The sequence below is a fragment of the Hylobates moloch genome, unplaced genomic scaffold, assembly GCF_009828535.3.
Source record: "Hylobates moloch isolate HMO894 unplaced genomic scaffold, HMol_V3 SCAFFOLD_16, whole genome shotgun sequence".
NCBI lineage: Eukaryota > Metazoa > Chordata > Mammalia > Primates > Hylobatidae > Hylobates > Hylobates moloch.
This window is the reverse complement of record NW_026652291.1, coordinates 2,687,343-2,714,757: the sequence shown is the minus strand read 5'-3', so window position 1 is coordinate 2,714,757 and position 27,415 is coordinate 2,687,343. Positions and strand designations below refer to the sequence as shown.

At 46.5% G+C, this 27,415-nt stretch overlaps 1 protein-coding gene and 1 non-coding gene across 5 annotated transcripts in view; both read left to right on the top strand.

The window, feature by feature from the left end:
• The window catches only part of TRAF3 (TNF receptor associated factor 3), an 89,321-nt gene that overhangs the window by 39,759 nt on the left and 22,147 nt on the right, over window positions 1-27,415 (top strand). For all 4 annotated transcript variants that reach the window (XM_032180545.3, XM_032180546.3, XM_032180544.3 and 1 more), the window contains 5 exons: window positions 9,553-9,814; window positions 11,280-11,331; window positions 15,051-15,155; window positions 15,782-15,949; window positions 24,349-24,429. In XM_032180545.3, coding sequence (XP_032036436.1) covers window positions 9,570-9,814; window positions 11,280-11,331; window positions 15,051-15,155; window positions 15,782-15,949; window positions 24,349-24,429 — 651 coding nt within the window. In that variant the 5' untranslated portion in view covers window positions 9,553-9,569. The remainder of the gene's footprint in view (window positions 1-9,552; window positions 9,815-11,279; window positions 11,332-15,050; window positions 15,156-15,781; window positions 15,950-24,348; window positions 24,430-27,415) is intronic.
• Window positions 5,226-5,329, top strand: LOC116456515 (U6 spliceosomal RNA). Its single transcript, XR_004244726.1, has one exon. It is a non-coding gene; the product is annotated as a U6 spliceosomal RNA (small nuclear RNA).

Sequence of the window (27,415 nt, the reverse complement as noted above, 5' to 3'; positions counted from 1 at the left end):
GGTGGCCCTGAATAACAGAAAAGATAGGAAAGGGAAAGGAAAGAAAGGGAGAAACGTATTGCCTGCAGCAGGCTGGGGAATGCAAGAAGCTCAGGGAGGCCAGAGAAAGACCCACCCATTGCAGCTGACACTGAATCAGAAGTTCAGGTGGCTGCTTTTTGGGAGTGTAGGCATCTTTCCCAGCATTCCCGTCAGCTCTAGTTTCCCCTTTTGGGGAGGAAAAAGCTCTCCATGTCCCATAATCTTGGACATGTCTAGTTCTGTCACCCACAGCCGTCAGCAAAGAATGCAAGGCAGATTAATCCAAAGAGAATAGCAGTTAACATCCCATAGTGCCAAACCAGTTCTTAGTCGAGAGGGACTCTACTGAGAGGGGCCTCCAACCCCCTAAATTTTAGGAAGGACTCTAACCTTCCTAAGTTGGGCGTCAAATCCAAGTTCAGTCAAGCGTGCTTGCCTTTTATTAACAGGCACCTTTATCCCTCTCTTAGGAGAGACTCTAACTCCCCTAAGTTGGGCCTCTAACCCAATCCCATCCTTTACCCAGGTAAATGCATCCCACTTACCCAAAGTCGGCCAATCAGTGCTGCAGTCTATTTCCTTTGGGTTGGGAGTCTCCTCAGTATCATCCCTTTGGGGTTTGCCAGGAAGATGTTACCAGAAAGGGGTCCCAATCCAGACCCCAAGAGAGGGTTATTGAATCTCATGCAAGAAAGAATTCAGGGTGAGTCTGTATAAAGTGAAAGCAAGTTTATTATAGAAGTAAATAAAACAGTGGCTACTCCATAGGCAGAGCAGCCAATTTGTATTTTCTTAATGATATTGATATTGAACATCTTTTTATGTGCTTGTTGGATATTTCTGTATCTTCCTTGGAGAAACGTTTATACAGATCCTTTGCTCATTTTAAAATTGGGTTGTCTTTTTGTGGTTGAGTTATAAGAGTGCTTTATATATATTCCGGATGCTAGACCCTTAGTAGATATGTGATTTGCAAATTTTTCCTCCCATTCTGTTAATTGTCTCTTCACTTTATTGATAATCTCATTTGGTGCTCAAAAGTTTTTCATTCTGATGAAGTTCAGTTTATCTAGTTTTTTATTTTGTTGCTTATACTTTTGTTGTTGTATCTAAGAATCCATTGCCAAATTCAGGGTCAATAAAGACTTACCTCCTGTGTTTTCTTCTGAGAGCTTTCTAATATATTTTTTGGGGATCTCATTCATTTTTGAAAGATAGTTTTACTGGATATAGAATTCTTGGTTGAAAAATAGCCAGACATGATGGCACTGGCCTGTAGTCCCAGCTCCCAGAGAGACTGAGGCAGGAGGATTGCTTGAGCCCAGGAGTTGGAGGCTGCAGTGAGCTATGATCGCACCACTGCACTGCAGCCTGGGTGACAGAGTAAAGTCTCTTCTCCAAAAAAAAAAAAAAAAAGGAATTCTTGGTTGACAGATTTTTTTCTTTCAGCCCTTTAATTTGTCACCTTTTGGCCTCCATGGCTTTAGATGAGAAATCAGTTGTTAATCTTACTGAGAAATCCTTGTACTTGAAGAGTCACTTCTCTCTTGCTGCTTTCTACAGTTTGACTACAGTGTGTCTGGGTGTGGCTCTTTGAATTTATCCTACTTGGAGTTTGTCGAGCTTCCTGGTTATGCAGATTAATGTTTCTCATTAAATACAGGACTTTTCTACCATTATTTCTTCAAACATTTTTTTTTGTCTTTTTTTCTCTCTGTCTTTCTAAGACCCTGTAATATGTATGTTGGTACAATTGATGGTGTCCCACAAGTCTCTGAGGCTGTTTATTTTCTTAATTATTTTTTCTTCTATTCCTTACACTATATAATCTCAACTATCCTATCTTTAAGTTCTCTGATTCTTACTGCTGTCTGTTTATTTCTGCTGTTGAGCCCCTGCAGTGAATTTTTCACTTCAGTTTTTGTGCTTTTCAACTCCAGAATTTCTTTTTTTTTTTTTTTTTTTTTTTTTGAGACGGAGTCTCGCTCTGTCTCCCAGGCTGGAGTGCAGTGGTGCGATCTCGGCTCACTGCAGGCTCCGCCCCCCAGGGTTCATGCCATTCTCCTGCCTCAGCCTCCTGGGTAGCTGGGACTACAGGTGCCCGCCACCTCGCCCAGCTAATTTTTTGTATTTTTCGTAGAGACGGGGTTTCACTGTGTTAGCCAGGATGGTCTCGATCTCCTGACCTCGTGATCCGCCCGCCTCGGCCTCCCAAAGTGCTGGGATTACAGGCGTGAGCCACCGCGCCCGGCCGTCAACTCCAGAATTTCTGTTTGGTTCTTTTTTTTTAATATTTTTTTCTTTATCAATATTCTCTATTCAGTGAGACATTGTTCTGATGGATCTTTTAGATTTTTGAACATGGTTTTCTTTAGTTCTTTGAACATATTTAAAATAGCATATTTAAAGTCTTCATCCGTAAGTCTAGTGCCTGGGCTTCCTCTTGAACAATTTCTGTTACTTGCCTTTTTTCTGCATGTGAACCATACTTTCTTGTTTCTTTGCATGCCTTGTGATATTTTGTTGAAAACTGGAAGTTTTGAATTTATACCGTGGCAACTCTGGAAATTAGATTCTTCCTTCTCCCCCAGGGTTTACTGACTACTTGTTACAGTCATTGTTTGTATAGTTACTTTTCTGAGCTAATTTTGTATAGTATATGTTCTTTATCATGTGTGGCCACTGAGTTCTCTGTTCCATTAATATAGTGGTCAGCTTGTGATTAGACAGAGATTTAAGCGCCTAGAACAAAAAATGTCTTCCAGTCTTTTGAGATGAGGTCTACGTGTATGTTGGAGCACACCTTCAACACTCAGTCAGGCATTTGACGGTGATCCCTTAGCATTCACTGCCTGCTTGCACAGATCGTGAAGGTCAGCCAGAGGTGAAAGCCTAGGGCCTTTTCAGGTCTTTCTTGAACATGTACACAGCACTGGGCATTTGTGGAGCCTTCTGGATTTCCAAGAATGTGTCAGAGCTTTTCAAACCCTTATTTTCCAAAACATCTTACTCCTCAGCTTTTCTTCCCAAGCTTTTGGTTAAATCTATTGTTTGCCTCAACTGTTATCCAGTGTTTCAGGCAGCAGCAAATATGTTTGTCTGTAAATGTTTCCAATAACCTTTTCCCCTCTTTCCCTAGTAGATGCCTCAGCACTGGGAGGTAAAGTCAAGCCCTTTGAGCCAATCTTCCAGGGAGTCAGTAGACAGGTCAAAACAAACAACTGCAGTTCTTTGCAGATGAGGCCCATTCTGCTCCGTCTGGGACCAGTGCATGCACCGGAGTGGCAGCCTCTTGTCTTCTAGGCCACTGCTGCAGCCAGGATGGGACCAGAGAAGGTTAAAATGGCATGGAACTCACGGTTCTTGCTGAGATTCAGCTGGTTTTTCTTGAATAAGCGTTCTTCTGATTGCTGCAAGTTTTTAATTAGTTTCCAAAGTTTTAAAATAGTAGATTCTGACAGTTTTTGCCTTTATTTTATTTATTTATTTATTTATTTTTGAGACAGATTCTCACGCTCTCGCCCAGGCTGGAGTGCTGTGGTGCCATCTCGGCTCACTGCAAGCTCTGCCTCCCAGTTTCACGCCATTCTCCTGCCTCAGCCTCCCTAGTAGCTGGGACTACAGGCACCCGCCACCACGCCCGGCTAATTTTTTGTATTTTTAGTAGAGACGGGGTTTCACCATGTTAGCCAGGATGGTCTCAATTTCCTGACCTCGTGATCTGCCCACCTTGGCCTCCCAAAGTGCTGGGATTACAGGTGTGAGCCACCGCGCCCGGCCTAGTTTTTGCCAGTTTTTAAAATGTGTATATTGAAGGATGGACTTTGAGTTCCTTACTCAGCCATTTTTGTGTACATGACTTACTAGTCATAATTTAAATTTAATATTTTAGGACATAATTTGAATTTTTAAATTATGATCAGTTGCGAGTTTGCCAAATTTATGTACACCTTACATGGTTATGCAAGAGATTTAAGATGGCTTACAAGGATAAATAGCATAAGAGATGCAATAAATTATCATTGTCGGTATTTATGAGGTTGAGGGCCTGTTAGTAAAAACTGCCCTCCCTGCTGTTAAGAACTTGATCCTACAGACAGAAGTGTTTCCTTGGCAGCCTTGAGGTTCTTGCCCCCTCTCTGTTTTGTCAGTGGTGGGGAACCTGGGGCAGATTCGCCTCGGTGGCTTCTCCTGCATGACTGCGTTGAGCTGAGGGAGATATGCCAGGTTAGTGCCCAGCAGTAGGGATGGTGGTTACTGTCTCCCTCTGAGTTGATTGTGAGAAATGTGTCTCCAGTGTTGGTTTTCCTAAATCTAAAACTCTCCCTTGCTCAGGACAGGACAGGTAGGTGTTTATATCCTATTTGAGGACTTAAGTCATCATGTCTATTGTCCTAGTTGCTTCAGGAGGTGATCAGGGGGATTCTTACACTTCAGATCAGAAGTGACTGCTCTTGGTGGCTGTTGATCACTGGGAGAGTCAAGGGTCATCAATGAACCTGAGACTTGTCCGTCCGCTGGTTCTGGTGCCCGTTGAGGTGTCTGCCTCCTGCTTTCCCAGGAGCCAGTTCAGTCCTGTGGCCACCTCATTGATACAGAAGGTCACAGGGCTGCCGGCTGGGCTCTGCTCGGGGTTCGTGTCATCTCTTTCTTCAGCTTTTGTTTGGAAAGCATATTTTCCTTGAGCAGTGTCTGTCAATTTGACATAGTGGCTCATTTACTAGTCTTATTTGAGAACACCTCCTTTTGACATTGCTTCTGTGATAGAATTAGAGCTGCTTTCTGTTTTTATGTATTGGATTGTCCCTTTTTCATCAGCATCACTCACAAGTTAATCTGAATTTTTTTTTTTTTTTTCCCCTGAGACAGTGTCTCACTCTGCCGCCCAGGCCGGAGTGCAGTGGCACGATCTCGGGTCACTGAAACCTCCGCCTCCCGGGTTCAAGCGATTCTCCTGCCTTGGCCTCCTGAGTAGCTGGGACTACAGGCATGCACCACCATGCCTGACTAATTTTTGTATTTTAGTAGAGACAGGGTTTCACCATGTTGGCCAGGGCTGGTCTTGAACTCCTGACCTCAAGTGATTTAGCTGCCTCAGCCTCCCAAAGTGCTGGGATTACAGGCATGAGCCACTGCGACTGGCCTAATAAAATTAAGATTTCTCTTCATTAAAAGACACCATAAATAAAGTCAAGCCATAGTGCGCGCTTTGGCAGCGCATATACTAAAATTGGAACGATACAGAGAAGATTAGCATGGCCCCTGCGCAAGGATGACATGCAAATTCGTGAAGCAGTTCCATATTTTTAAAACACATGCACACATATGTTTATTGCAGCACTATTTACAATAGTAAAGACTTTGGAACCCAAACGCCCATCGGTGATAGACTGGATAAAGAAAATGTGGCACATAGGCACCATGGAATACTATGCAGCCATAAAAAAGAATGAGTTCATGACCTTTGCAGGGACATGGACGAAGCTGGAAACCATCATTCTCAGCAAACTAACAGAGGAATAGAAAACCAAACACCACATGTTCTCACTCATAAGTGGGAGTTGAACAGTGAGAACACATGGACAGAGGGAGGGGAGCATCACTCACTGGGGCCTGTCGGAGGGTGGGGATAGCATTAGGAGAAATACCTAATGTAGATGACGGGTTGATGGGTGCAGCAAACCACAACGGCACATGTATACCCATATAATAAGTCCGCATGTACTGCACATGTATCCCAGAACTTAGAGTATAATAATTTTAAAAAAAAGTCAAGCTATAAATTGGGAAAAGACATCTGTAATACATAAAACTAACAAAGGATTAACTGTTAACATATTAAATAGATGGGGAATCTCCCCAAATCAGTATTACCAGAGACAATAACCCAATTAAAAAAATGACACCACCAGGCGCAGTGGTTCATGCCTATAATCCCAGCACTTTGGGAGGCTGAGGTAGAAGGATCATTTGAGGCCAGGAGTTTGAGAGCAGGCTGGGCAACATAGCGAGACCCCCAGCTCCTGAAAAAATAAAAAAATTAGCTGGGCATGGTGGCATGTGCCTATAATCCTAGCTTCTCTGGAGGCTGAGGTGGGAGGATTGCTTGAGCCCAGGGGGTCGAGGCTGCAGTGAGCCATGATGGCACCACTATACTCCAGCCTGGGCAACAGAACGAGACTCCATCTCTTGAAAACACACACACACACACACACACACACACACACACACACAGCAAACAATGACAAGAAGACACAATTTGGCATTTCACAGACGAGAAAACAAGTGGCCTCTCAGCATATGAAAAGATGCCAAACCTTTCTAATCAGGATAAGAGGCAAAAAGACCATTGTCCTTGGTTGGTAGAAATTAAGATGACTGATGACTGTAAGTGTTGGTGAGAGTGTGGTTTCATAGCAATTCTCGTGCTGCTAGTAGAAGTATTTGTTGTTCCCTCTGCTTTGGAGAGCAGTTTGGCACTCATTTACAAAATTGGCCTTTCATACAGCCTACACACCAGCAACTCCTCTCTGCCCTCTAGATGTAGAGTCCAGAGCAAGGACTGGTAAACTCTTTCTGTTAGGGGCAAGAGAGTAAATATCCTAGGCTTTGTAGACCACATACACACTTAGTCTTTGTTTTTAAAACACTTAAAAAATCTAAAAAGTATTCTTAGTTCAAAGGCCTTACAAAAATAGGCTGCTGGCTGGATTTGAATCGCTGTAGTTTGCCAATTCCTGGTTCTCTGATCTAGGGGATGCATCCTGGAGAAACTTAGTTACATGCAGTCTTAGCGGCAGGAGGGCCAGGGGAAAAGCACAGAGCGGTATGGGGGAGTTGAGAGACAGAGTGGGAGGGTGGCCTCCTGGAGAAGGTCAGGGGCTGGCCTGCATGTGTCTGGGTAGGCTCCACCGTGGCCTGGCTGGGTGGGCCTGGGGAACCTAGAGCATGTGAGGCACGATGGGCCAGTGTGGAGAGCAGAGTGGCAGGCAGGGCTGGGTGCTGCAGGTCGAGGCTGGTCAACCTTTTTACTTGGCGGGCAAGGCTAGTACCATGTGCCCTTGCTACTTAGCTTGGAAAGGTTAGTGAGCATCGTAATGGACTGGCAAGTTTGTAAGCAGATGACATCTATAATACGTACACTTTAACATTCATGTTTTGAAAACTTTGTTTTCACAAATAAGTAATTTCCCACACTTTGCCACAGTAATGTTCTATGAAGCTGACCCAAGTGTGGCTAGAACGCCAGTTCATCCGTCTCTCAAGTTCTCTGCTGCCGGCGTTCATTCCTATTTGCTCCTAGCTGTGAAGTCAGGCTAGGAGTCTGTCAGCTCATGTGCCTGTCAGCTTCATGCAGGCAGCAAGAACGGGGCTCGGAAGGAGGGGCCCCGCCCGCCCGTCCAGCAACTACCTACCCAGGATGCCCAGGACCTCAGGAGTGGAAGGAATGTGGCTCTTATTTTTCTAAGTAGCAAAAATAGATGAATTGGGTACAGGAACGCAGTGTATTTTTGAGGGAGCTGGTGAGTTTTGAAAGAAACTTCCCCTGTTAACCTGAGGCATTACCATATCGTGAGAAAGGATGGAGGAGGCATGGAGGTGGGAAACTCTACACAAGAAAAATCCTATAGTGCAGAGGCGACTGATGTGAGGTGGCTGGTCTAGGCAGCGGTGTTCCCTGAGGCTCCTGAGTCTGGTTCTCACTGGGTCCCTCACCTCCCTTCACAGCCACTCCCTTCCTTACCAAGGTACATGGGAGTAGAGGGCTGGCCAGGGGCTATTGACAGTTGGGGAGTGGTGCAGGCTGAGCCTTAGAGACAGGAATGGCATCCGTGCTGGAGCTGCCCCGCAGAAGCCTCGTAAAGGTCGTAAGGCACTGGGCAAAAACTTTTCCAAGAAAATTCACGGTGCACACACTGACCTAAACACTGGCCGACATTCCCAAGGTTTTTTTCATTATGGAAGTGCATGGCCATTGCATGGTATCCAGAAAACAAAGACCAGAGAAGTCAGACTTTATACCACCATCTGGAAACATTTAATTTGTGCTTTAGGTAAGTGTTAGCAAATATTTAGGATGATTGATCAAATTATTAGTGTGTTTATGAATGCACGGTGTAATTTTTATTAAAGCTCACATTTCTTCAGGAACTCGATTCAACTCCTTTACATTCCTAGTTATTTTCATTTACTTGATCTTGAGGTCTCATCTGGCAGAGCTGTGCAAGCTGGGACCTTTGTGGCTTATTTTGAGGAGCTGTTTACTTTACCTGTTGATGGGAACTTGCAGGTGGGAGGCAGCCAGTCTTAAAGAGTACCTTGTTAGCAGGTGTGGAAGAGAGCCAGCGCAGACAGACCCGCCCTATATGGTGTCCCCTGTGCCAGCCCAGCCCTTGGGCACATTGGCACCTACCTGAACCCGAGCCCCCTCGAGCCCCCTCGTGCACACAGGGAGCCACACCTCCCTCACACGCTCCTCACCAGTGTGACATGGTGTGACCTGCTCTGTGGGTCCACAACGGGTCCACCCCACAGCCCTGTGCACAGCATGCTGGGTCAGGGTGGTGCTAGATTAATAAGATGAGGGTGGATGTCAAAACTGAGCACTTTGAGTACTGTGGGCACACTGTCACAGGGTTTACCCAGGAAGGAACAACTCCTGGGCTCCAGAAGCAGGTTGACCAGGCCAGTCTGCGTTGTGGCATCAAGACTCATCTAGCAGAAGTCAATGAGGAAGGAAAACTGGCTGAGAACAGCTGTTGTTTCAGCTAAAATCTCAGAATGATGCATTGAATTCACAGTTACAACACAGCAAAATAGTATGTGTATTTTTTTAAACTTCAAAAATACTCTGTTATTAACTTTAAAAAATTTTTGACCGGGTGCGGTGGCTCACACCTATAATCCCAGCACTTTGGGAGGCTGAGGCAGGCGGATCACGAGGTCAGGATATCGAGATCATCCTGGCTAACGCAGTGAAACCCTGTCTCTACTAAAAATACAAAAAATTAGCCGAGTGTGGTGGTGGGCACCCGTAGTCCCAGCTACTCGGGAGGCTGAGGCAGGAGAATGGCGTGAACCCGGGAGGCGGAGCTTGCAGTGAGCCGAGATCATGCCACTGCACTCCAGCCTGAGCGACAGAGTGAGACTCCGTCTCAAAATAAAAAAAAAATTTTTTGGAGACAGGGCCCTACTCTGTTGCTCAGGCTAGAGTGCAGTGGTGCCATCATAGCTCGGTGCAACCTTGAACTCCTGGGCTCAGCAATCTTCCCACCTCATCCCAATTTATTAAGTATACTTTTTAGGAAGTTTTTTGAATAATATCAATAGTTACTATGTGTTTGGGTAAAATAGAAAGGAAGGGAGCATTTTGATCATGCTTTGTTCCCAACGCATATTAAAGTTGGGAAGGATTCTTGTGTTGCCTAAAACTGAAAGACAGCAGGTCTCAGGCACTTTTGCTTTCCCAAAGCTGAGTTTGTTTCCTTGCATGAGAGGATATGAGGGCACTCTACTGCTTTTTCCCCACAGAACTCCTCTTTCCTAAAATGGAGTCGAGTAAAAAGATGGACTCTCCTGGCGCGTTGCAGACTAACCCGCCGCTAAAGCTGCATGCTGACCGCAGTGCTGGGACGCCAGTTTTTGTCCCTGAACAAGGAGGTTACAAGGAAAAGTTTGTGAAGACCGTGGAGGACAAGTACAAGTGTGAGAAGTGCCGCCTGGTGCTGTGCAGCCCGAAGCAGACCGAGTGTGGGCACCGCTTCTGCGAGAGCTGCATGGCTGCCCTGCTGAGGTAGGCGCCCTCGCCCGGCCCGTCGCCTGGCCCCTTCTCAGCCCTCGGCCTCACCCTCTCCTTCATTCGTTTCTCTAAAAATAAACCTCTAGAGGTTTAAAGCCCTAAAGAAGCCCATGAAAGCCTCCAGGCCCAGCTTGTGAATCCTTTAGGGAGGTGCAGTGGGATCCCACGTCTGGGTTTACTGAGGCCTCTGCGTGTCTCTGACCTGCCCCGCCCGTGTCTTTCCACTCTGTAGAGCCTTGGCGCCCCCATATGTGTTGCTGTATTTTGTTGAGGAACCTCACAGTTCCGTGGTGGAGATAGACCAGGAAATGACAAGCCAGTCATTTAAGGGCACGTGTGCTGGTGTGCAAGGATGCTGCAGAGAGGAGGGAGGATGGGGTCAGCTTAAAGGACTGGGCAGGTCCCTACCTGAGCAGAAACCTAGGCCGCATGCTTACTCAGCAGGCGCGTGTGGAACATGCACCGAGCCCTTGGCAGCCCTTTGCTGCTGAGTGCCAGTGCTGGTGCCGCCGGTGGATCATGAAGGCAGGCTGGAGCTTTACTGCAGAATAGCATCGGCCAGGAGAGCACCTTGATTCACCCTGCAGGCCTCATGTTTTCTGGCATTGTGCTGGGTGCTGGGGTTGCTGCGGGATGCCCTGGTCTTGGCCACTGCCGTCAGGGCATGTCGGCCTGGGAAGGTTGCCAGCTCCTCCTCCCACAGCACTCAAGCCTGGGCTGCACCCGAGCCCCAGCCTGGGCACAGCAGCCAGCCCCCTGCCCTGTCACCTGCCGTCACCCTCCCCCTTCTCCATGCTTCCCTCTGTGGTCTTACCCACTCATCCCAAATAGTCAACTCACCTTTGCCCGCTTGGGGGCAAAATGACAGTTGAGCTTAGTGACAGCACAGGAGACATAGAACACCGTGTCTCCTAACACGAGAGCCTGGACTACACCTCTGGGCCCAGGAGAAGCTTCCCGGGGGAAGAGGGGCTGTAGCCCCCATATATGGTGGGCCACAGGGGAGGGAGGCTGGTCCCCCTGTGCAGGTGCCATTGGCCTTCCAATAGACAGTGAAGCAAAATGGTTTGTGGAGAAGGGCTGGCTGCTTTTACAACGCAGGAGCAAGGCTCTCCAAGTAAACAGGTACTCACACTGAAGAGCTGCTCTGCAGACAGCTAGCTTTGGTTTCTGAAATAAAATTTCACTTTTACATTAAGTGGAAGGGGCTTTCCAAGTGGGACTGAACTAAACTGTTCTACTTGGTAACTTCCTTTTGAAAAATCAGCATTTTAAAAAATGTAGCCCTTTTCTCCCATGGCTTCCTATGTAAAGTGAATCACCAGGGCGTGCTGAAGCTCTGCTCGTTGCTGTGAGCCACTGTGCAGACCTGACCATAAAGCAAATGCTCGCAGAATCTCCTGAGTCCCTTCAAGAAAGGGACTTCCACCCTAATGCAGTCACTTGTGTTTCCCTGCAGCTCTTCAAGTCCAAAATGTACAGCGTGTCAAGAGAGCATCGTTAAAGATAAGGTATTCTGGGGTTGTTGTTTTTTTTAATCATTTTGTCACATGTTTTCAGCCGGGTAATACTTTTCACATAGTTGGCATTCGGCACTCTGGCACAACACATTCTCTCAGTTTGGCAGCTGATGCAGCAGGCTCCCAGGCAGGGCACTGTGTCATGTGATCACTGGGGCAGACAGTGGATTCAGATCCACTTGGCCGCTTTCCTACTGTGGGAACTCTGTGAGCTACTTCACCCCCTTACCTGTAATAATCATCATATGGCCTGCTAAGACCGCAGGGAGCTGGTGTGAGGAGTAAGGGGGTCGATGCCAGCAAAGTGCTGAGATGCCTGTCCGTGGCAGGGCTGTCTGTGGTTGGGTCACTTCCGTCATTGCAGGTCTTTATCCCAGACAGCTTTACTCAACTCTTACGAGGCTTTACCTTCAGACTTGCTAGGCTGAGGGGTTCATTTGAGTTTGTGCTCCCTGCCCCCTCACCCCTTGTGATACCTTGAAGTCATTAGGCATGAGTGAGATTAGCCCCTTCTCGCCCCCTGTGGCTGTCCTCAGCTAGAGCCCGTGGGCGTCTCTGCACATTCAGAGGATGGGGCTGCCCAGCCTGCCACCAGCTTCTCTCCTGGGGCCTGGTGCTTCTCATGGAGATCGACAGTCATCCATGTGCTGCTATACCCTGCCAGGCACACTTGGAGTTTGAAACAATCCTTTCCTTCCCTTCCCTTTCCTTTCACTCTCCCTCTCCCTCTCCCTCTCCCTCTCCCTCTCCTCTTCTTTCTCCCTTTTTTTCTTTCTTTTTTTTTTTTTTTGCGACAGAATCACTCTTGTTGCACGGGCTGGAGCGCAATGGCACGATCTTGGCTCGCTGCAACCTCTGCCTCCCAGGTTCAAGCAATTCTCATACCGCAGCCTCCCGGGTAGCTGGGATTACAGGCACGAGCCACCACACCCAGCTAATTTTTGTATTTTTAGTAGAGACGGGGTTTCACCATGTTGGTTAGGCCAATCTCGAACTCCTGACCTCAGATGATCCACCTGCCTCAGCCTCCCAAAGTGCTGGGATTACAGGCGTGAGACACCGCACTCAGCAATTCATTCTTAAAGTGCTTAAAATATCAATAAAAATGTGTGTTTCCCTACTTTGAGTAATGTACCTAACCATTTTTTAAATGCAGGTCACTAAGTTGTACAATAAAATTCTTACTCTGGGGTTTTCCTGTCTAAAGCACCTTGCACATTGGGTTTGTTGGTCAGAGCAGCCCAGGTGAGCGCAGTGATTTGAGGATTGCTGGCAGTCAGTGTCCCTGGGCTGCCAGGCACAAGGGCATCCAATATAGCCACTCTGGAAGGGGGAGAGATGGAATTGGCCACCTGGCCCTGTAACTTTTCTTTCTCTGCATTTACCTGCTGCTGCTGAAGACTTGGTTAGTTCCTTGAGGGAAAACAGCCCCTCCTCTCCACTCTGTGCCTTGTCCTAGCATGGTACCCAGCTGCCTTGTTAACATGTGCCTAATGTGTGAGTGAGAGAGAAGTTCGCGACGCTGGCTGAGATTTTTTTTAGTATCTCTGTTTTGTTATGCAGAATCATTATCCGTATTTTTTAATGACATTAGTAGCTGAAGAAAAATGGCTAGTTTTGTCAAAGAATCATGAATGAGATGCACTCAAGTTGTGGTCCCTCATGGAAAGAATGGAGCTGTCTGGGCCCCGGGTGACCCGGATCCCCACCCGTTGGCAGGTCATCCAGGGGTGGGCGGGCGTCTGGTCTTCATCTGTAAACAGAGACATTTGGAGTAAATGGTCTCAGATCCTTTCCATTCCAAAGTTCTGTTGACTTTAGTATCTCAAGTCATGACCTTTTTTTTTTTTTAGTCATGTTTATGAAAAATAAGCTTTGGCTCCAAATTAGTTTATTTTTAACTCTTAACAGCTGTTGATTCTGTTTCTCTCAGCAGTCCAAAAAGGCATATTAAGCTCCCTTTATTCCACTTCCATAGAGCAACAGGCAGGAGTTTCTTAGAAATAACTTTTGGACTAAGATGTTGTAGATTGTGTTGTTAGAAAGAGTGAGAGAGAGCTGGGCATGGTGCCTTATGCCTGTGATCTCAGGACTTTGGGAGGCTGAGGCAGGTGGATCACTTGGGCTCAGGAGTTGGAGACCAGACTGGGCAGCATATGGAGACCCCATCTCTACAAAAATGAAAATTAAAAGTTACCTGGGCTTGGTGGCATGCGCCTGTAGTTCAAGCCACTCAGGAGGGTGAGGTGAGAGGATTGCTTGAGCCCAGGAGTTTAAGGCTGTAGTGAGCCATGATTGCACCAGTACACTCCAGCCTGGGTGACAGAGTGAAACCCACCCTGTCTCTTTTTGAGACAGAGTCTTACTCTCTTGCCCAGGCTGGAGTACAATGGCATGATCTCAGCTCACTGCAACCTCCTCCTCCCGGGTTCAAGCGATTGCCCTGCCTCAGCCTCCCGAGTAGCTAGGACTACAGGCGTGTGCCACCACACCTGGTTAATTTTTTTGTATTTCTAGTAGAGATGGGGTTTCACCATGTTGGCCAGGCTGGTCTCGAACTCCTGACCTCAGGTGATCCATCCACCTTGGCCTCCCAAAGTGCTGGGATTACAGGGGTGAGCCACTGCTCCCAGTCAACCCTGTCTCTTAAAAGAAGAGTGAGAATGAGAATACTTGTGTTTTCTAAGGGAAAAATAAAATTAAAAGTTGAAAGGTTTTTTCTTTTCTTCTTCCTTTTTTTTTTTTAAAGAAATGGGGGTCTCACACTGTCGCCCAGTCTGGAGTGCAGCAGTGCGATCACGGCTCACTGCATCCTCGACCTCCCAGGCTAAAGCAGTCCTCCTGCCTCAGCCTCCTGAGTAGCTGAGACTACAGGTGCATATGCTGCCTTGCCCGGCTAATTTTTTAAAAAGTATTTTGTAGAGATAGGGTCTCATTGTGTTGCCCAGGCTGGTCTCAAACTCCTGGACTCCAGCAATCCTCCTGCCTTGGCTTCCCAAAGTGCCGGGATTTTAGGCTTGAGCTACCACGCCCAGCCTCGTTTTCATTTTCAAAGGCAAATCTTTCCATTATTAGACTAACTTCAGACTGCAATATATGTTTAAAGAGAGTGTTTTTCAACCACAGGCTAATGCTGCTTTTTTGGTGAAAAATGAGTTTTAACAGCATGACCTGTAGAAGGAACCAACAGTTTTACAAATCATTCCCCAAATATGGTCTCTTACGTGGTCTCTCCATTTCTCCAGCAAGCGATCTATACAATGTATTCAGTTGTGTCCAGTTCTGCTTTTGTCCTCTGGTGGCAGCCACACCATAATGGCCACCTGCTCAGTGCTGGCTCCTGGGAGGCCCCAGAGTCTGAATGTGAACCTGGTCCTCCTCTGCCCTCATCCTGAGATTATGTCAGTTAATAGAAGATGTTTAGATGCTCCAGAGTGATCTTTAATTATTAAGTCCAATTCATTTTCTTTTGGCTTAACTAATAAAAGATAACAGTTAATGTTATTTAAATTGTGTCTCTTAGTGGGGGTAGCTTCTTCATTCTACTTCTAGAAATCAAGATGGTCCTTAATGCTTTCTGAAGTTCACTTAGGAGTTCCTCTCTTGTTTTTTTTTTTTTTTTTTTTTAAGTGGTTTTGCCTTGTCCAAAGTAGCAGCATGTGGAGATTAAGAAATATTAATCCTCCAAAATAATGATCTTTCATTTTCAGGTGTTTAAGGATAATTGCTGCAAGAGAGAAATTCTGGCTCTTCAGATCTATTGTCGGAATGAAAGCAGAGGTTGTGCAGAGCAGTTAACGCTGGGACATCTGCTGGTGAGTAGCAAAGGGACACTGGAAGCTTTTACTTGAAGGAATTCGAGTCCCTTACATCCAGCTGATGAAGTGGTCAGTAGGATGTGGCACTTTAAGACCATGTTGACATTAGTTTTTCAAAACACAGCCAAATAGGAAAGCAGTCAGAACCACTTGAGTATAAGTTGTTATTTTTATGACATCATTGGCAGAATTGTCAACTGGTTTTTAAACACTCCCCCCCGCCTCACTTAGAATAGAGAAAATCTGAATTGGCTTTTAATTTTGGAAGGCCCATTAAAACCTTTTTTCACCGTGAAATTCTACATAACTTATTTTTTTAATTAGTACCATATTTTAGCTTAGAAAATTCTTTGAAATGGAATAAAACAAAGTTCTTAGCAGATATTCATTTATCCTGGAAGCAGAGTTGACTTAATTCTTCAACAACAATATAGTTTGAGTAATCATGAAATAGAATATGAAATTCAGTGTCTCTTGGCATATTTGTTACTCTTTGCTGCGAAAAACTGGTCTAACAGCAGATTAGAAACATTTCTTTAGGATTTCATTGCATAGATTAGAATCTGGTATTTCAGATTTAGGGTTTTTTCCCAATTAAGAACATTGAATGGTTTGTCTTACAGGTGCATTTAAAAAATGATTGCCATTTTGAAGAACTTCCATGTGTGCGTGCTGACTGCAAAGAAAAGGTCTTGAGGAAAGACCTGCGAGACCACGTGGAAAAGGCGTGTAAATACCGGGAAGCCACGTGCAGCCACTGCAAGAGTCAGGTTCCGATGATCGCACTGCAGGTGTGGGTCCTCCCGTTCCACAGGCCTTCCACTCAGTTCCTATATGATACATTCCACAGGCCTTCCCTCAACTCATAGATAACCCGTTCCACAGGCCTTCCGTTCCACAGGCCTTCCCTCAACTCATAGATAATCTGTTCCACAGGCCTTCTGCTTAATTAATATATACTTCTTCCACTGTACAGCTTCTTAATGACTATTCTAATAGGAATAAAGAGAAAAGATAGGAATAAGTAGCACTTTTTAATCTGACTTTATTTCAGAATTAAGCTTTGTTTTGCCTATTTTGATTTATGTAGTTAACATTTTCCATTGCCTTGATTGACTATCATTTAGTGTGTCAAAAAATGAATAGTAATTCAAAAAAGGTAAAATTTTTAACTTATCCTAGGGAATTGCCTCAAAATGTTGATAGATTGCCTGGTCTTATTACAGCTCTGTGACATAACTATCACTTACAACAGGCTAATTTGTCCTACAGCATTGAAATGCAGCTGTTTATCTTGGAGAGAGACAGCTTCTCATACTTCGGTTACTTTGGCACAGTTTTGCATTGTGTGTTTCTGTGGGGGTGAGAGTGTGTGGGGGTGAGTGAATGTGGGTGTGTGTGGGGGTGAGTGTGTGGGGTGAGTGTGAATGTGGGAGAGTGGGGGTGTGTGAATGTGGGGGTGTGTGTGTGTGTGGGTGAGTGGGTGAATTAAAGAGGAAAGCAGAGATGTTGGGGGTGGAGGACACACTTCAAAAACAATCCATTTGTTGAACAAACACCTATTGGGTACCTACTGTGCACCAGGCAGTATTCCAGGAGCTGGGGACTTAGTGGTGAGGCTCCTCTGGTGGGAAAAAATGCTAACAAATGTGTAACATCGGGGAATGATCAGTTCTGTGAATAAAAATCAGGTGGCATCAAGGGAAGAGAGGTGATCAGCACTGGCTTCTCTGAGGCAGTCAAGGGACAGTGAGGGAGCATGTGGACCCTAAGCTGGAACGGGCAGGGCTGTGGGGTTCAGAAGCTGTATAGAACACAGGCCAGAGGTCAGGGCAGTGGAGCAGCCAGAGGGTGAGGGAAAGGCACTGGGCAGCCCAGAACTGGGAGGGTGAGAGGAGCCCCGGGGCAAGGCCTGGTGTTGCTGGGGTGGGGGAAGGTTGTACTGGGGTGTGCCTGAGGGTGGGGCGGTAGGATTGGCCAGCAGGTGGGGTATGAGGTAAAGGTGACGCCCAGTGCCTGTGGAGAACCTAGGTGTCCTGCCGAGGGGGTGCCCAGTGAGTGGAGGGTGATGGGCTTGGGGGAGAATGGGGAGTGGAGCCATGCAGGCTACAGATGTGGGTGAGTTTGGTGGCTCACAGGATCATGGGGCTGGAGCGAGTGGAGAGGAGGACAGAGCTCGTGGGGGCCTGGGCATGCCCTCAGAGGCTGCTGAGAGGCTGGGGTGGGCTTGGCCACGAAGTGACTGAAGGGAGGCACCAGGGCAGCTCAGCCAGGGCGTGGGCCGTCATCCAGTTCCTGGTAGATATTGTGGAATGGTTTGTTTTGTTTTGTTTTGTTTGAGAGAGAGTCTCACTCTGTCATCCAGGCCTGGAATGCGGTGACACAATCTCAGCTCGCTGCAGCCTCTGCCTCCCAGGTTCAAGTGATCCTCCCACCTCAGGAACTACAGGTGCATGCTACCATGCCTGGCTAATTTTTGTATTTTTTGTAGAGACGGGGTCTTGCCATGTTGCCCAGGCTGGTCTCAAACTCCTGGGTGTAAGCCATCTGCCCACCTCAGCCTCCCAAAAGGTGCTGGGATTATAGGCATGAGCCACCGCACCCAGCCATGGAGTTCTAATGACCAAAATTTAGGGAGAGTTTCCTTTGCTTTTCTCTATGAAATGAGTTGTAGTCCTCTTAGGTTGGTGCAAAAGTAATTGCGGTTTTTGCCATTAAAAGTAGTGGCAAAAACGGCAATTAATTTTGCACCAACTAAATACTTTATAATCTCTGAATCTGCCTTGCTTTATGTAATTTTCCTGTGTCCATGTCTTTCTTCCATTGTGAAATCTTCTTCTTGTGTGGTACTTCAGATGTTTCCAGTTATTAAGAACTCTTGAGGCTGGGTGTGGTAGCTCACACCTGTGTGCCCAGCACTTTGGGAGGCTGAAGCAGGAGGATCACTTGAGCTTTGGAATTGGAGACCAGCATGGGCAACATAGCAAGACTCTGCCTCTGTGAAAAATAAAAATTTAGCCGGGTGTGCTAAAGCATACCTGTAGTTCTAGCTACTAGGGAGGCTGAGGTAGGAAGATTACTTGAGCCAGGGAGTTTGAGACTGGTAGTGAGCCACAGTTGCACCACTGCACTCAGCCTGGGTGACAGAGTGAGACCCTGTCTCAAAAAAAAGAACTTTTAAGAACTGTGCCCTCCCCTTTGGAAAATAGCAGTAGTTTTTTTTTGGAGTCAAGTAATTCCTCCAGGCTGTGCATGATGGCTTATGCCTATAATCCCAGCACTCTGGAAGGCCAAAGCAGGAGGATTGCTTGAGGCCAGGAGTTTAAGACCAGCCTGGGCAACAAAGTGAGACCCCATCTCTAGAACGAAAATAATAATTCCTCCAGTTGTTAAATTTCAGTGAATGAGACACATGCCTAATGAACAAGACTTCAGGCTTTACATATGTTAATATGTGGCCATCTCATGCCAGTCAGAATGGCGATTATTAAAAAGTCAAAAAACAACAGATGCTGGCGAGGGTGCAGAGAAAAAGGAACGCTTTTACACTGTTGGTGGGAGTGTAAATTAGTTCAACCATGTGGAAGACAGTGTGGCAATTCCTCAAAGACCTAGAGGCAGAAATAACATTTGACTCAGCAATCCCATTACTGGGTATATACCCAAAGGAATATAAATCATTCTATTATAAGGATACATGTACATGTGTGTTCATTGAAGCAGTATTCACAATAGCAAAGACATGGAATCAACCTAAATGCCCATCAGTGATAGACTGGATAAAGAAAATGTGGTACATCTATACCATGGAATACTGTATATCCATAAAAAGGAAGGAGATTGGCTGGGTGCCATGGCTTACGCCTATTATAATCGCAGCAATTGGGGAGGCCGAGGTGGGCAGATCACCTGAGGTTGGAAGTTCGAGACCAGCCTGACAAAAATGGAGAAACCCCATCTCTATTAAAAAAACAAAACGAGCCAGGTGTGGTGGCAGGTGCGTGTAATCCCAGCTACTTGGGAGGCTGAGGTAGGAGAATCGCTTGAACTCAGGAGGCAGAGGTTGCGGTGAGCCAAGATCATGCACTCCAGCCTGGGCAACAAAAGTGCAACTCCGTCTCAAAAAAAAAAAAAAAGATCTGCTGGTCACAGTGACTCACACCTGTAATCCCAGCACTTTTGGGAGGCTGAGGCGGGTGGGTCACCTGAGGTCAGGAGTTCAAGACCAGCCTGGCCAACATGGTAAAACCCCATCTCTACTAAAAATAACAAAATTAGCTGGGCATGGTAACACATGCCTGTAATCCCAGCTACTCGGGAGGCTGAGACAGGAGAATCACTTGAACCCGGGAAGCAGAGGTTGCCGTGAGCCAAGATTGCGCCACTGCACTTCAGCCTGGGCGACAGAGCAAGACTCCGTCTCAACAACAAAAAAAAAAGAAAAAAAAAAGGAAGGAGATGATCTCCTTTGCAGGGACGTGGATGGAGCTGGAAGACGTTATCCTTAGCAAACTAACACAGGAACAGAAAAACAAACACCACATGTTCTCACTTAGAGAGCTGAACAATGAGAACACATAGACACATTTGGGGGATCAACACACACTGGGGCCTGTGGGGTTAGGAGAGAGAGAGCATCAGGAAGGATAGCTAATGGATGCGGGGCTTAATAATACCTAGGTGATGGATTGATCTGTGCAGCAAACCACCGTGGCACACATTTGCCTGTGTAACAAACACACACATCTTGCACATGTACCTTGGAACTTAAATATATAGCTATCAAAGTTATACTTTGCTTCTTGCCAGAATCAGTTAACCTTTATTTGCAGAATAGAATCCAGCAACTGATTTTTGTTTAAGAAGGAATCGTAGCGTATGTCCGTTAAACACCATATAAGTAACTGACTCTGAACACCAGATGAGGCTGTAACAGGTCAGGTTTTAAGCACAAGCATATAGATTCACAAAATGGCACCAGACCCCGCCCTGGTTGCTCAGGACGCACAAGAGAATAAATTGCACTCTCCCCTTCAGTTTGCAGTCTGATGAGAGAGACAGCCAGATGCACAGTTTAAGTCATGTTAATATGGGAAGTACTGGGACTGTAATATGAATGACATGCCAACAAGGAAGGATCAGTTATAATAGCTTAGCCTGAGTGTCAAGGAAGGCTTTAGTGAGGAGGTTGCCTTTCATTTGATTTGGGCCTTGAATTTGTCAGCTGAAGACAAGGGAGAAAGAGAATAGATGGAAAGCACAGAATGATAATGAGCAAGTTTGGGGCCTGCGTTGTGCAAATATTCCTTATAAATCACACTACATGCTTGAGATGAAACAAGTTGAAAACTGTTCGAGCAGTGTTGATAGTAGAGTGCATTTTAAGGTGTGTGTCAGCTTCTCTCAGGGCCTGCAGACATTTCAGCAAGCACGGGTGTTTGGGGTCATGCCAGTGAGTCTGCTCCTGCCTCTCAGCCTGACCAGGGGACAGCAGTTGCTGGTTGGCTGCCTTTGCTGCAGGCCTGGTTCTGTGACTTGCCCTAGGCCACCTGTCTTTTCAGTGATGTGATTTGATTCCCACATATTTTTTTTTTTTCAATTTGAACACCCTTATTCTCATCCCCTCAGGCCTTCATTGAGTTTATTTCTAGGAAGAACAGGCCTGATGTAGGGAGACCTAAAGCCCAGGTCATTCTAATTCTCCTACACTCCCTATGTTTTATGGTGTGTCACAACATCCAGTGTTGATAAAACGTGCTGAGGATGCATCGAAACCCTGGACCATTGCAGTTCATCTAAGGATTTCTTTTCTACGTTTAAACTGTAGTATATACAGTATGCCAGCTATTTTCAAGTTTTATTATTACTTTTTAAATTTATAGGTTAGCATAATTTAAAGTGTCAGGAAACAAACCTTTTAGATTTAATCTAGAAATTCTGGACCATCATTCTTTAAACAATTCTGTTAACTTGTGAAGATCAGGATGATAAAGATCTCACCCTATGGGAAAGCATACATGGTAGAAGTCTGTAGGTTTGACCACTTTGGAAATCAATTGTCAGTATCTTACTAGGTTAGACATTCAGGCACTCAGTTAACCAGCAGTTCTTCTCCTGGATGTGTAGGAGAAACACACACACCAGGAAATGTCAGGTGTGACCAGAGCAGCAGAAATCTGGAAACAGCCGGAGCACCCATCAGCAGGTGGAAATTGTATTACAGTGTTATTATACGACAGGGAGATGTGTCATACAGTAGTGAAAGTTAGGGGCCTGCAGTTGTTGGCAATAGGCAGATTAGTCTAAGAAGTGTAATATTGAGCCAAGTCCAGAAGACTCCTATGGTAGAATTCTGTGTTAACAAAATTCAGAAACAATCAGAATGAAACAGTGTTTCATCTGGCACACATATATATGGTGAAAAATTTTTAGAAGCAGAAATACAAAATTCAGAGTTGTGGTTTTAATGGGTACTCCTTGTGGGAGAATGAGGGTGAGATGGGAGAGGTAGATGCAGTAGATGGATGTTGTCAGTCATGCTCTTGGACCTGGGTGTTGGCTTCATGAGTGTTCACTATGTAGTTATGCTGGTTTTTTTTTTTCTGAGACAGTGTCTTACTCTGTCGCCCAGGCTGGAGTGCAGTGGCACGATTTCGGCTCATTGTAACCTTCGCCTCCCAGGTTCAAGCGATTCTCCTGCCTCAGCCTCACGAGTAGCTGGGATTACGGGTGCCCGCTACTGCACCCGGCTGATTTTTGTATTTTCAGTAGCGACAGGGTTTCACCATGTTGGCCAGGCTGGTTTCAAACTCCTGTCCCCGGGTAATCCGCCTGCCTCGGCCTACCAAAGTGCTGGGCTACCACACCCAGCCTGTGCTTTTCAACTCACACGTGTGTGCACATACATGCTTGTGTGTATCAGAATTACATTTAATTTCATAGATAGGACTGATTTCATTAATAGGCAAATGAAAAAAAATCAGCAGCAGATTCAGGGTTTTTTTTTAAATGAATGTGTTATTTTCCTTTGGCTGCTGTAACAAAGTAACCCAAAGTTGGTGGCTTGCAAAAAAACAAATTTATCTTGTCATAGTTCTGGGTCTGGAAATGCAAAACCAAGGCCCTGCTGTCTCTGACAACTGTAGGGAAGAAGGCTTCCCTGCCCCTCTCAGTTTCTGGAGCCACCAGCAGTCCTTGGCCTTCCTTGGCTCATGGCTGCACCACTCCAACCTCTGCCTCCATGTTCACGTGGCCGTCTTCCTAGTGCATGTCCTCACCTCTTCTAAGGGTGGCAGTCTTTAGATTTAGGGTCTGCCCGACACCAGGGTGTCTTCGTCTTAACTGACGACATCTTCAGAAATCTTATTTCCAAATAAGGTCACATTCTGAGGTTCCAGATAGACATGAATTTTGGAAGACATTATTCAACTCACTATAGTAGTCAAAAGCTGTGAAAATGCCTTTTCACAGGAAAAGAAATAGAAATGATTAATAGAGAAATAGAAATGATTAATATCAAAAATATGCTTAAGACTGGGCACAGTGGCTCACACCTGTAATCCCAGCACTTTGGGAGGCCGAGGTGGGTGGATCAGTTGAGGTCAGGAGTTCGAGACCAGCCTGGCAAACATGGTGAAACCCCTCCTCTACTAAAAATACAAAAAATTAGCTGGGCATGGTGACGTGTGCCTGTAGTCCCAGCTCCTCTGGAGGCTGAGGCAGGAGAATTGCTTGAACCCAGGAGGTGGAGGTTGCTGTGAGCCAAGATTGCACCACTGCACTTCAACTTGGGCGACAGAGTGAGACTCCGTCTCAAAAAAAAAAAAAAAAAAAGCATATATGTATGTGCTTAACCACACATTACTAAAGAATTGCAGGTCCCACTTACCCCATTTTTTTACGTATCAGATTGCCAAAGATTGTGCGATAGAATTGGCGAGGGTGTGGAAACGTGCATCCCCACGGTCCTGGGAGTGGAGATTGGTGTGGGCTTGTTGAAAGTTAAACACAGAAAGATATTGAGTGGCCTTCTCTTCCCTGGCCACAGTGCTGCCCTCCACTCCCTTCTTCCTCAGCCTCCCTGCCCCGAGCTCCATCCCTATTCTGCCACAAAACCACCGTGGGTGCCCGCAGAGTTGGGCCTTAGAAACATGCCGAGGAAAGCAAGCTCCTGGGGGAGAGGAGCAACCACGTTCCGAGGACGAGCTTCCCTTGGGTGGGCCGCTGCCCTCCTTGGCCCTCAGACCCGCCAGTCAGACTCTGGCTCTCAGCAAATGCCTCCCCAGTTCCTTCAGCGGAACAGCAACATAACTGGAGGCCAAAAGAGGACCTGAAAAGATGGATGGGGGAGGATTGAGGCGTCCTGTGGCCACCGGGAAGCCGCTGCCACAGTCTTCCTGCTCAGCAGGGACTGTTCAGCGTGGCTCCGTCTCTGGCTCTTCCTCGTCATCTCTCCGCAGGGGCCCTGCAATTGATGTCCTTGTGGGGAGTCCTTGCCCTTGCTCTGCTCGTGGACAGGCGCCCAGCAGGTGCCCATGGGATTGGGCTTAACAGTCGCCATCATCCAGCCTTAGCAAAGGTGAAGTTTGTGCTATTAGAGAAGGCCTAACCCAAAACTTAACCCAATTTTCTATGGACTAAAGGTAATGTAGATTAAGATTCTAGGTTAGTAATGTAAATACTCAGTAGGTCATGCTGCTCTCGCATACTTGGGAAGCATCATTTCCAGACTCCAAACTAAGAGGCCAAGGGAAACCCTCTGTCTCTCAACCAGCAGAGGCAGACACCAGCTGGGTCCCCAGCTCCACTGTCCACCTGTGCTGTGAGTGCTGTGTGAGTGGCCATGCCTGCCTGAGCATTGCATGATAGGGGCTGTGTGAACCAGGAGCAGCTCTGGCAGAGGAGACGTGCTACGGGGAAGCCCTTGTGTCAAGGCCCCCAGCAGCAGACTGTTCTGAGGCAAGCCGCCCTCACTGGTCAGATCTGACCAGATCTTTGGAGATACTTGTGACATCCTGAGACACTCACACTCTGTGACAGTAATGACTCAGCCATACGTAATGTGAGTGCCATAACTTACGGGACGGCGATGGTGAGCAGAGCCATTCTTGGGGGCCCCATGGGGATCTCAGCAGGACTGAAGGAAGACAGGTGGTGTGTTTAAAGTTGACAGTACTTTCTCTCTCTGTAGAAACACGAAGACACTGACTGTCCCTGCGTGGTGGTGTCCTGCCCTCACAAGTGCAGCGTCCAGACTCTCCTGAGGAGCGAGGTAGGGGCGGCCGGGCCCGGCCAGGAGTCTGTGGAGTCCTCCGGGCTGCGTGCCTGGGTCCCCTTCCCTGCATAGCTGAAGCCTCACGTTTTCCCAGTTCGTGAGAGTTATGTGTATGGCAGAAAAACAAAAACCACAGCAAAAAGCCTTATGCCATTTTTTGGAAGTCAGAAGCAAGCAGTTAAAAGCTACAGTGTATGGCGGGGCACAGTGGCTGACACCAGTAATCCCAGCACTTTTGGAAGCCTAGGCGGGTGGATCACCTGAGGTCAGGAGTTCAAAACCAGATTGGCCAACGTGCTGAAACCCCATCTCTACTAAAAATACAAAAACAAGCCGGGCGTGGTGGCACGCACCTGTAATCCCAGCTATTCAGGAGGCTGAGGCAGGAGAATCATTTGAACCCGGGAGGTGGAGGTTGCACTGAGCCGAGGTCGTGCCACTGCACTCCAGCCCGGGCAACAAGAGTGAAACTCCATCTCAAAAACAAAACAAAACAAAACTACAGTGTGGTAAATTCAGAGCAAAGATTGTGAAGCATTAAGAAAATGGAAATATTTTACATACAGTACAAGCAAAGGTGACAAGGGGTTTTTAAAGCAATTTTAACTCTATAGAATAGTAATTGCTGTAAGATTACCTCAAGAACATGAATTAACTTAGAGACACTTCAGAACCGTTTTGCTCACACATGCCGGGTGGAGGACAGCTCCCACATTTTAGGGCTGCCAGAAGGGCCCCTGTGTGGCCTCCCCCAAAGGTTGCACGTCTCACATTGCCCTTGGCACTCTTTCTTTGAGATAAGTAGATTTTGCATTGACTTCACTTGATCAGGATATGTCCACTTGGGAGAATTTCAAGGATTCTTAATGTTTCTGCATCTGTCCTGACCTGGAGCTCCTTTAGTTAGTATTCTGGGAGTCATCTGGGGCTACGCTGGGCTCCCTGGATGTGTGGTACCCTGATCTAAGGAGCCGGCTCACCTGCTCACCTCAGCATTTTTCAACAGCCTGAAATTTCACCACTAGATACTGGGTAGCAGGGAGAACCAGCCTCGCATGCCCCTGACTGAGCAAGAGGGCCCATGTGGGGCTAGGGCCAGGGACTCAGGGTAGAGGAGGGCCCAGAGAGCCACTCTCCCCAAGGTGTGCCCTCCCAGGACCTTGAAGCTGATGGGTGAGGGCAAAGTCTTGCCTGATGACAGTGGCCTCTGGGCCCTGAATGTGCCCCTGGGAGGAGCTAGGGAAAAATAAATGTAAATTATTGCCACAACTGGACAATCCTCTGTTAATGTATAAAGAATCTGTGCTGTTGAAATAATTTTTTTTTTTTTTGAGACAGAACCTCACTCTGTCACCCAGGCTGGAGTGCAGTGGCGCAGTCTCGGCTCACTGCACACTCTGCCTCCTGGGTTCATGTCACTCTCCTGCCTCTGCCTCCTGAGTAGCTGGGACTACAGGCGCCCACCACCACGCCCAGCTAATTTTTTGTATTTTTTAGTAGAGACGGGGTTTCACCTTGTTAGCCAGGATGGTCTCGATCTCCTGACCTCGCGATCTGCCCGCTTCAGCCTCCTAAGGTGCTAGGATTATATTCATGAGTCACCGCGCCCGGCCAATAATTTCTTTGTTTAAAACATTGTTAAACCTGCATTTCTGTTGGGTTTCTGATGAAAGGTGCTATTGAGCTATAGATTATTCTTGCCCCTATTCCAGAGCTCCTGTAGATTCCCTGAGACTCAGAATACTGATTATAAAACCAATTTAGAAAAAGGCCCAACACCGAATTTAGTCTAGTACACTGAAAATAACATATATCAAACCCAGTGTGTCCCTGGCTTAACATGTAATAGCATTGACACTCAGGTTTGTTATTGCAGTAATGACACCGGAAGAATACATTCTTAAGTTTTTAGATTAACCTTGTTCTGCGCAGTCTTCACGCTGCGTTTCCCTGCCAGTCACCTGTCATGCGCCTTGTGGGCGCTTCCTGCAGGGGCAGCCGATCTGGGTTCCGAGGAGCAGCAAGGGCGTCAGGCTGCCAGGTTCCTACCGCCTTGACTCTGCCCTGGCTCTGAGACCTTCCTTGAAGGTTGACCCTAGCAGTGGCCGCATGGGCCCCTCAGTCCCTTCCCGCATTGTCCCTCCTCGTTAGTTTCACAGCGGGGATCCATTTTCCCCTCTGTTGTAAATATCCGCCTAGAGGGAAGGACCGCCTTTGTCCTGGTAGACTGAGAAGTTGTATAACTTAGCTGCGCCCTCCAGGAGGACATGCTCTGTGAGCCTTGGGAACACGTGTGCTGGCACACAGAAAAACACATTCCCAGCTGCTGCACCCGCACACCCATCCTCCCAAAAAGAGTCTGTTTTCTGTGAAGATCTATCCCTAGAGTTTCCTGATGGGAATTTCTTCAGTAAAAGACAAAACTTCTGCTCAGTCTTGGGGCATGATAAAGAAAAAGACCAAACTATACCTCATTTGTATTAGCCTAACACATGAGTCTAAGTCCTTAAAATGTAATCTTTTCCATTCCTTTTTCTCTTGTTAGGGCATCATAAGTAATTTTTATTTGATAACTCACCAGCATTTGAGCTGAGCAAGGGACTTTTTTCTTGCAAAATGAGTTACCTGCTCCCAGCCCCACCTAATTTTCCTGCCATCAGTTAGAGGTGACAGTATTAAGAGTATATTGTTAGGCTGATCTTAGAGGTCTTTGAAAAGCTACCTGAGTTTCTGGCCCTTACAGAGGGAAAAAGTCTTTTCAGATGAAGGAAAAACGCATCTGCACTTATTTCAAGTATTATGAGTAATGGTACATTGTGTAAGGTTGCTTTGAGAATATATTTATTTTTGTGTACCGTATATTAGGTGTGTGACCCAGTTGCATTCTGAATGCTTTCTATTTTTTTGTGTTTTCATGCAATTTTTGTTTATGGTCTTTAAATGTGCATTTCAGTTTATGTTTTTTCTTTCTTTTTTAAATTCT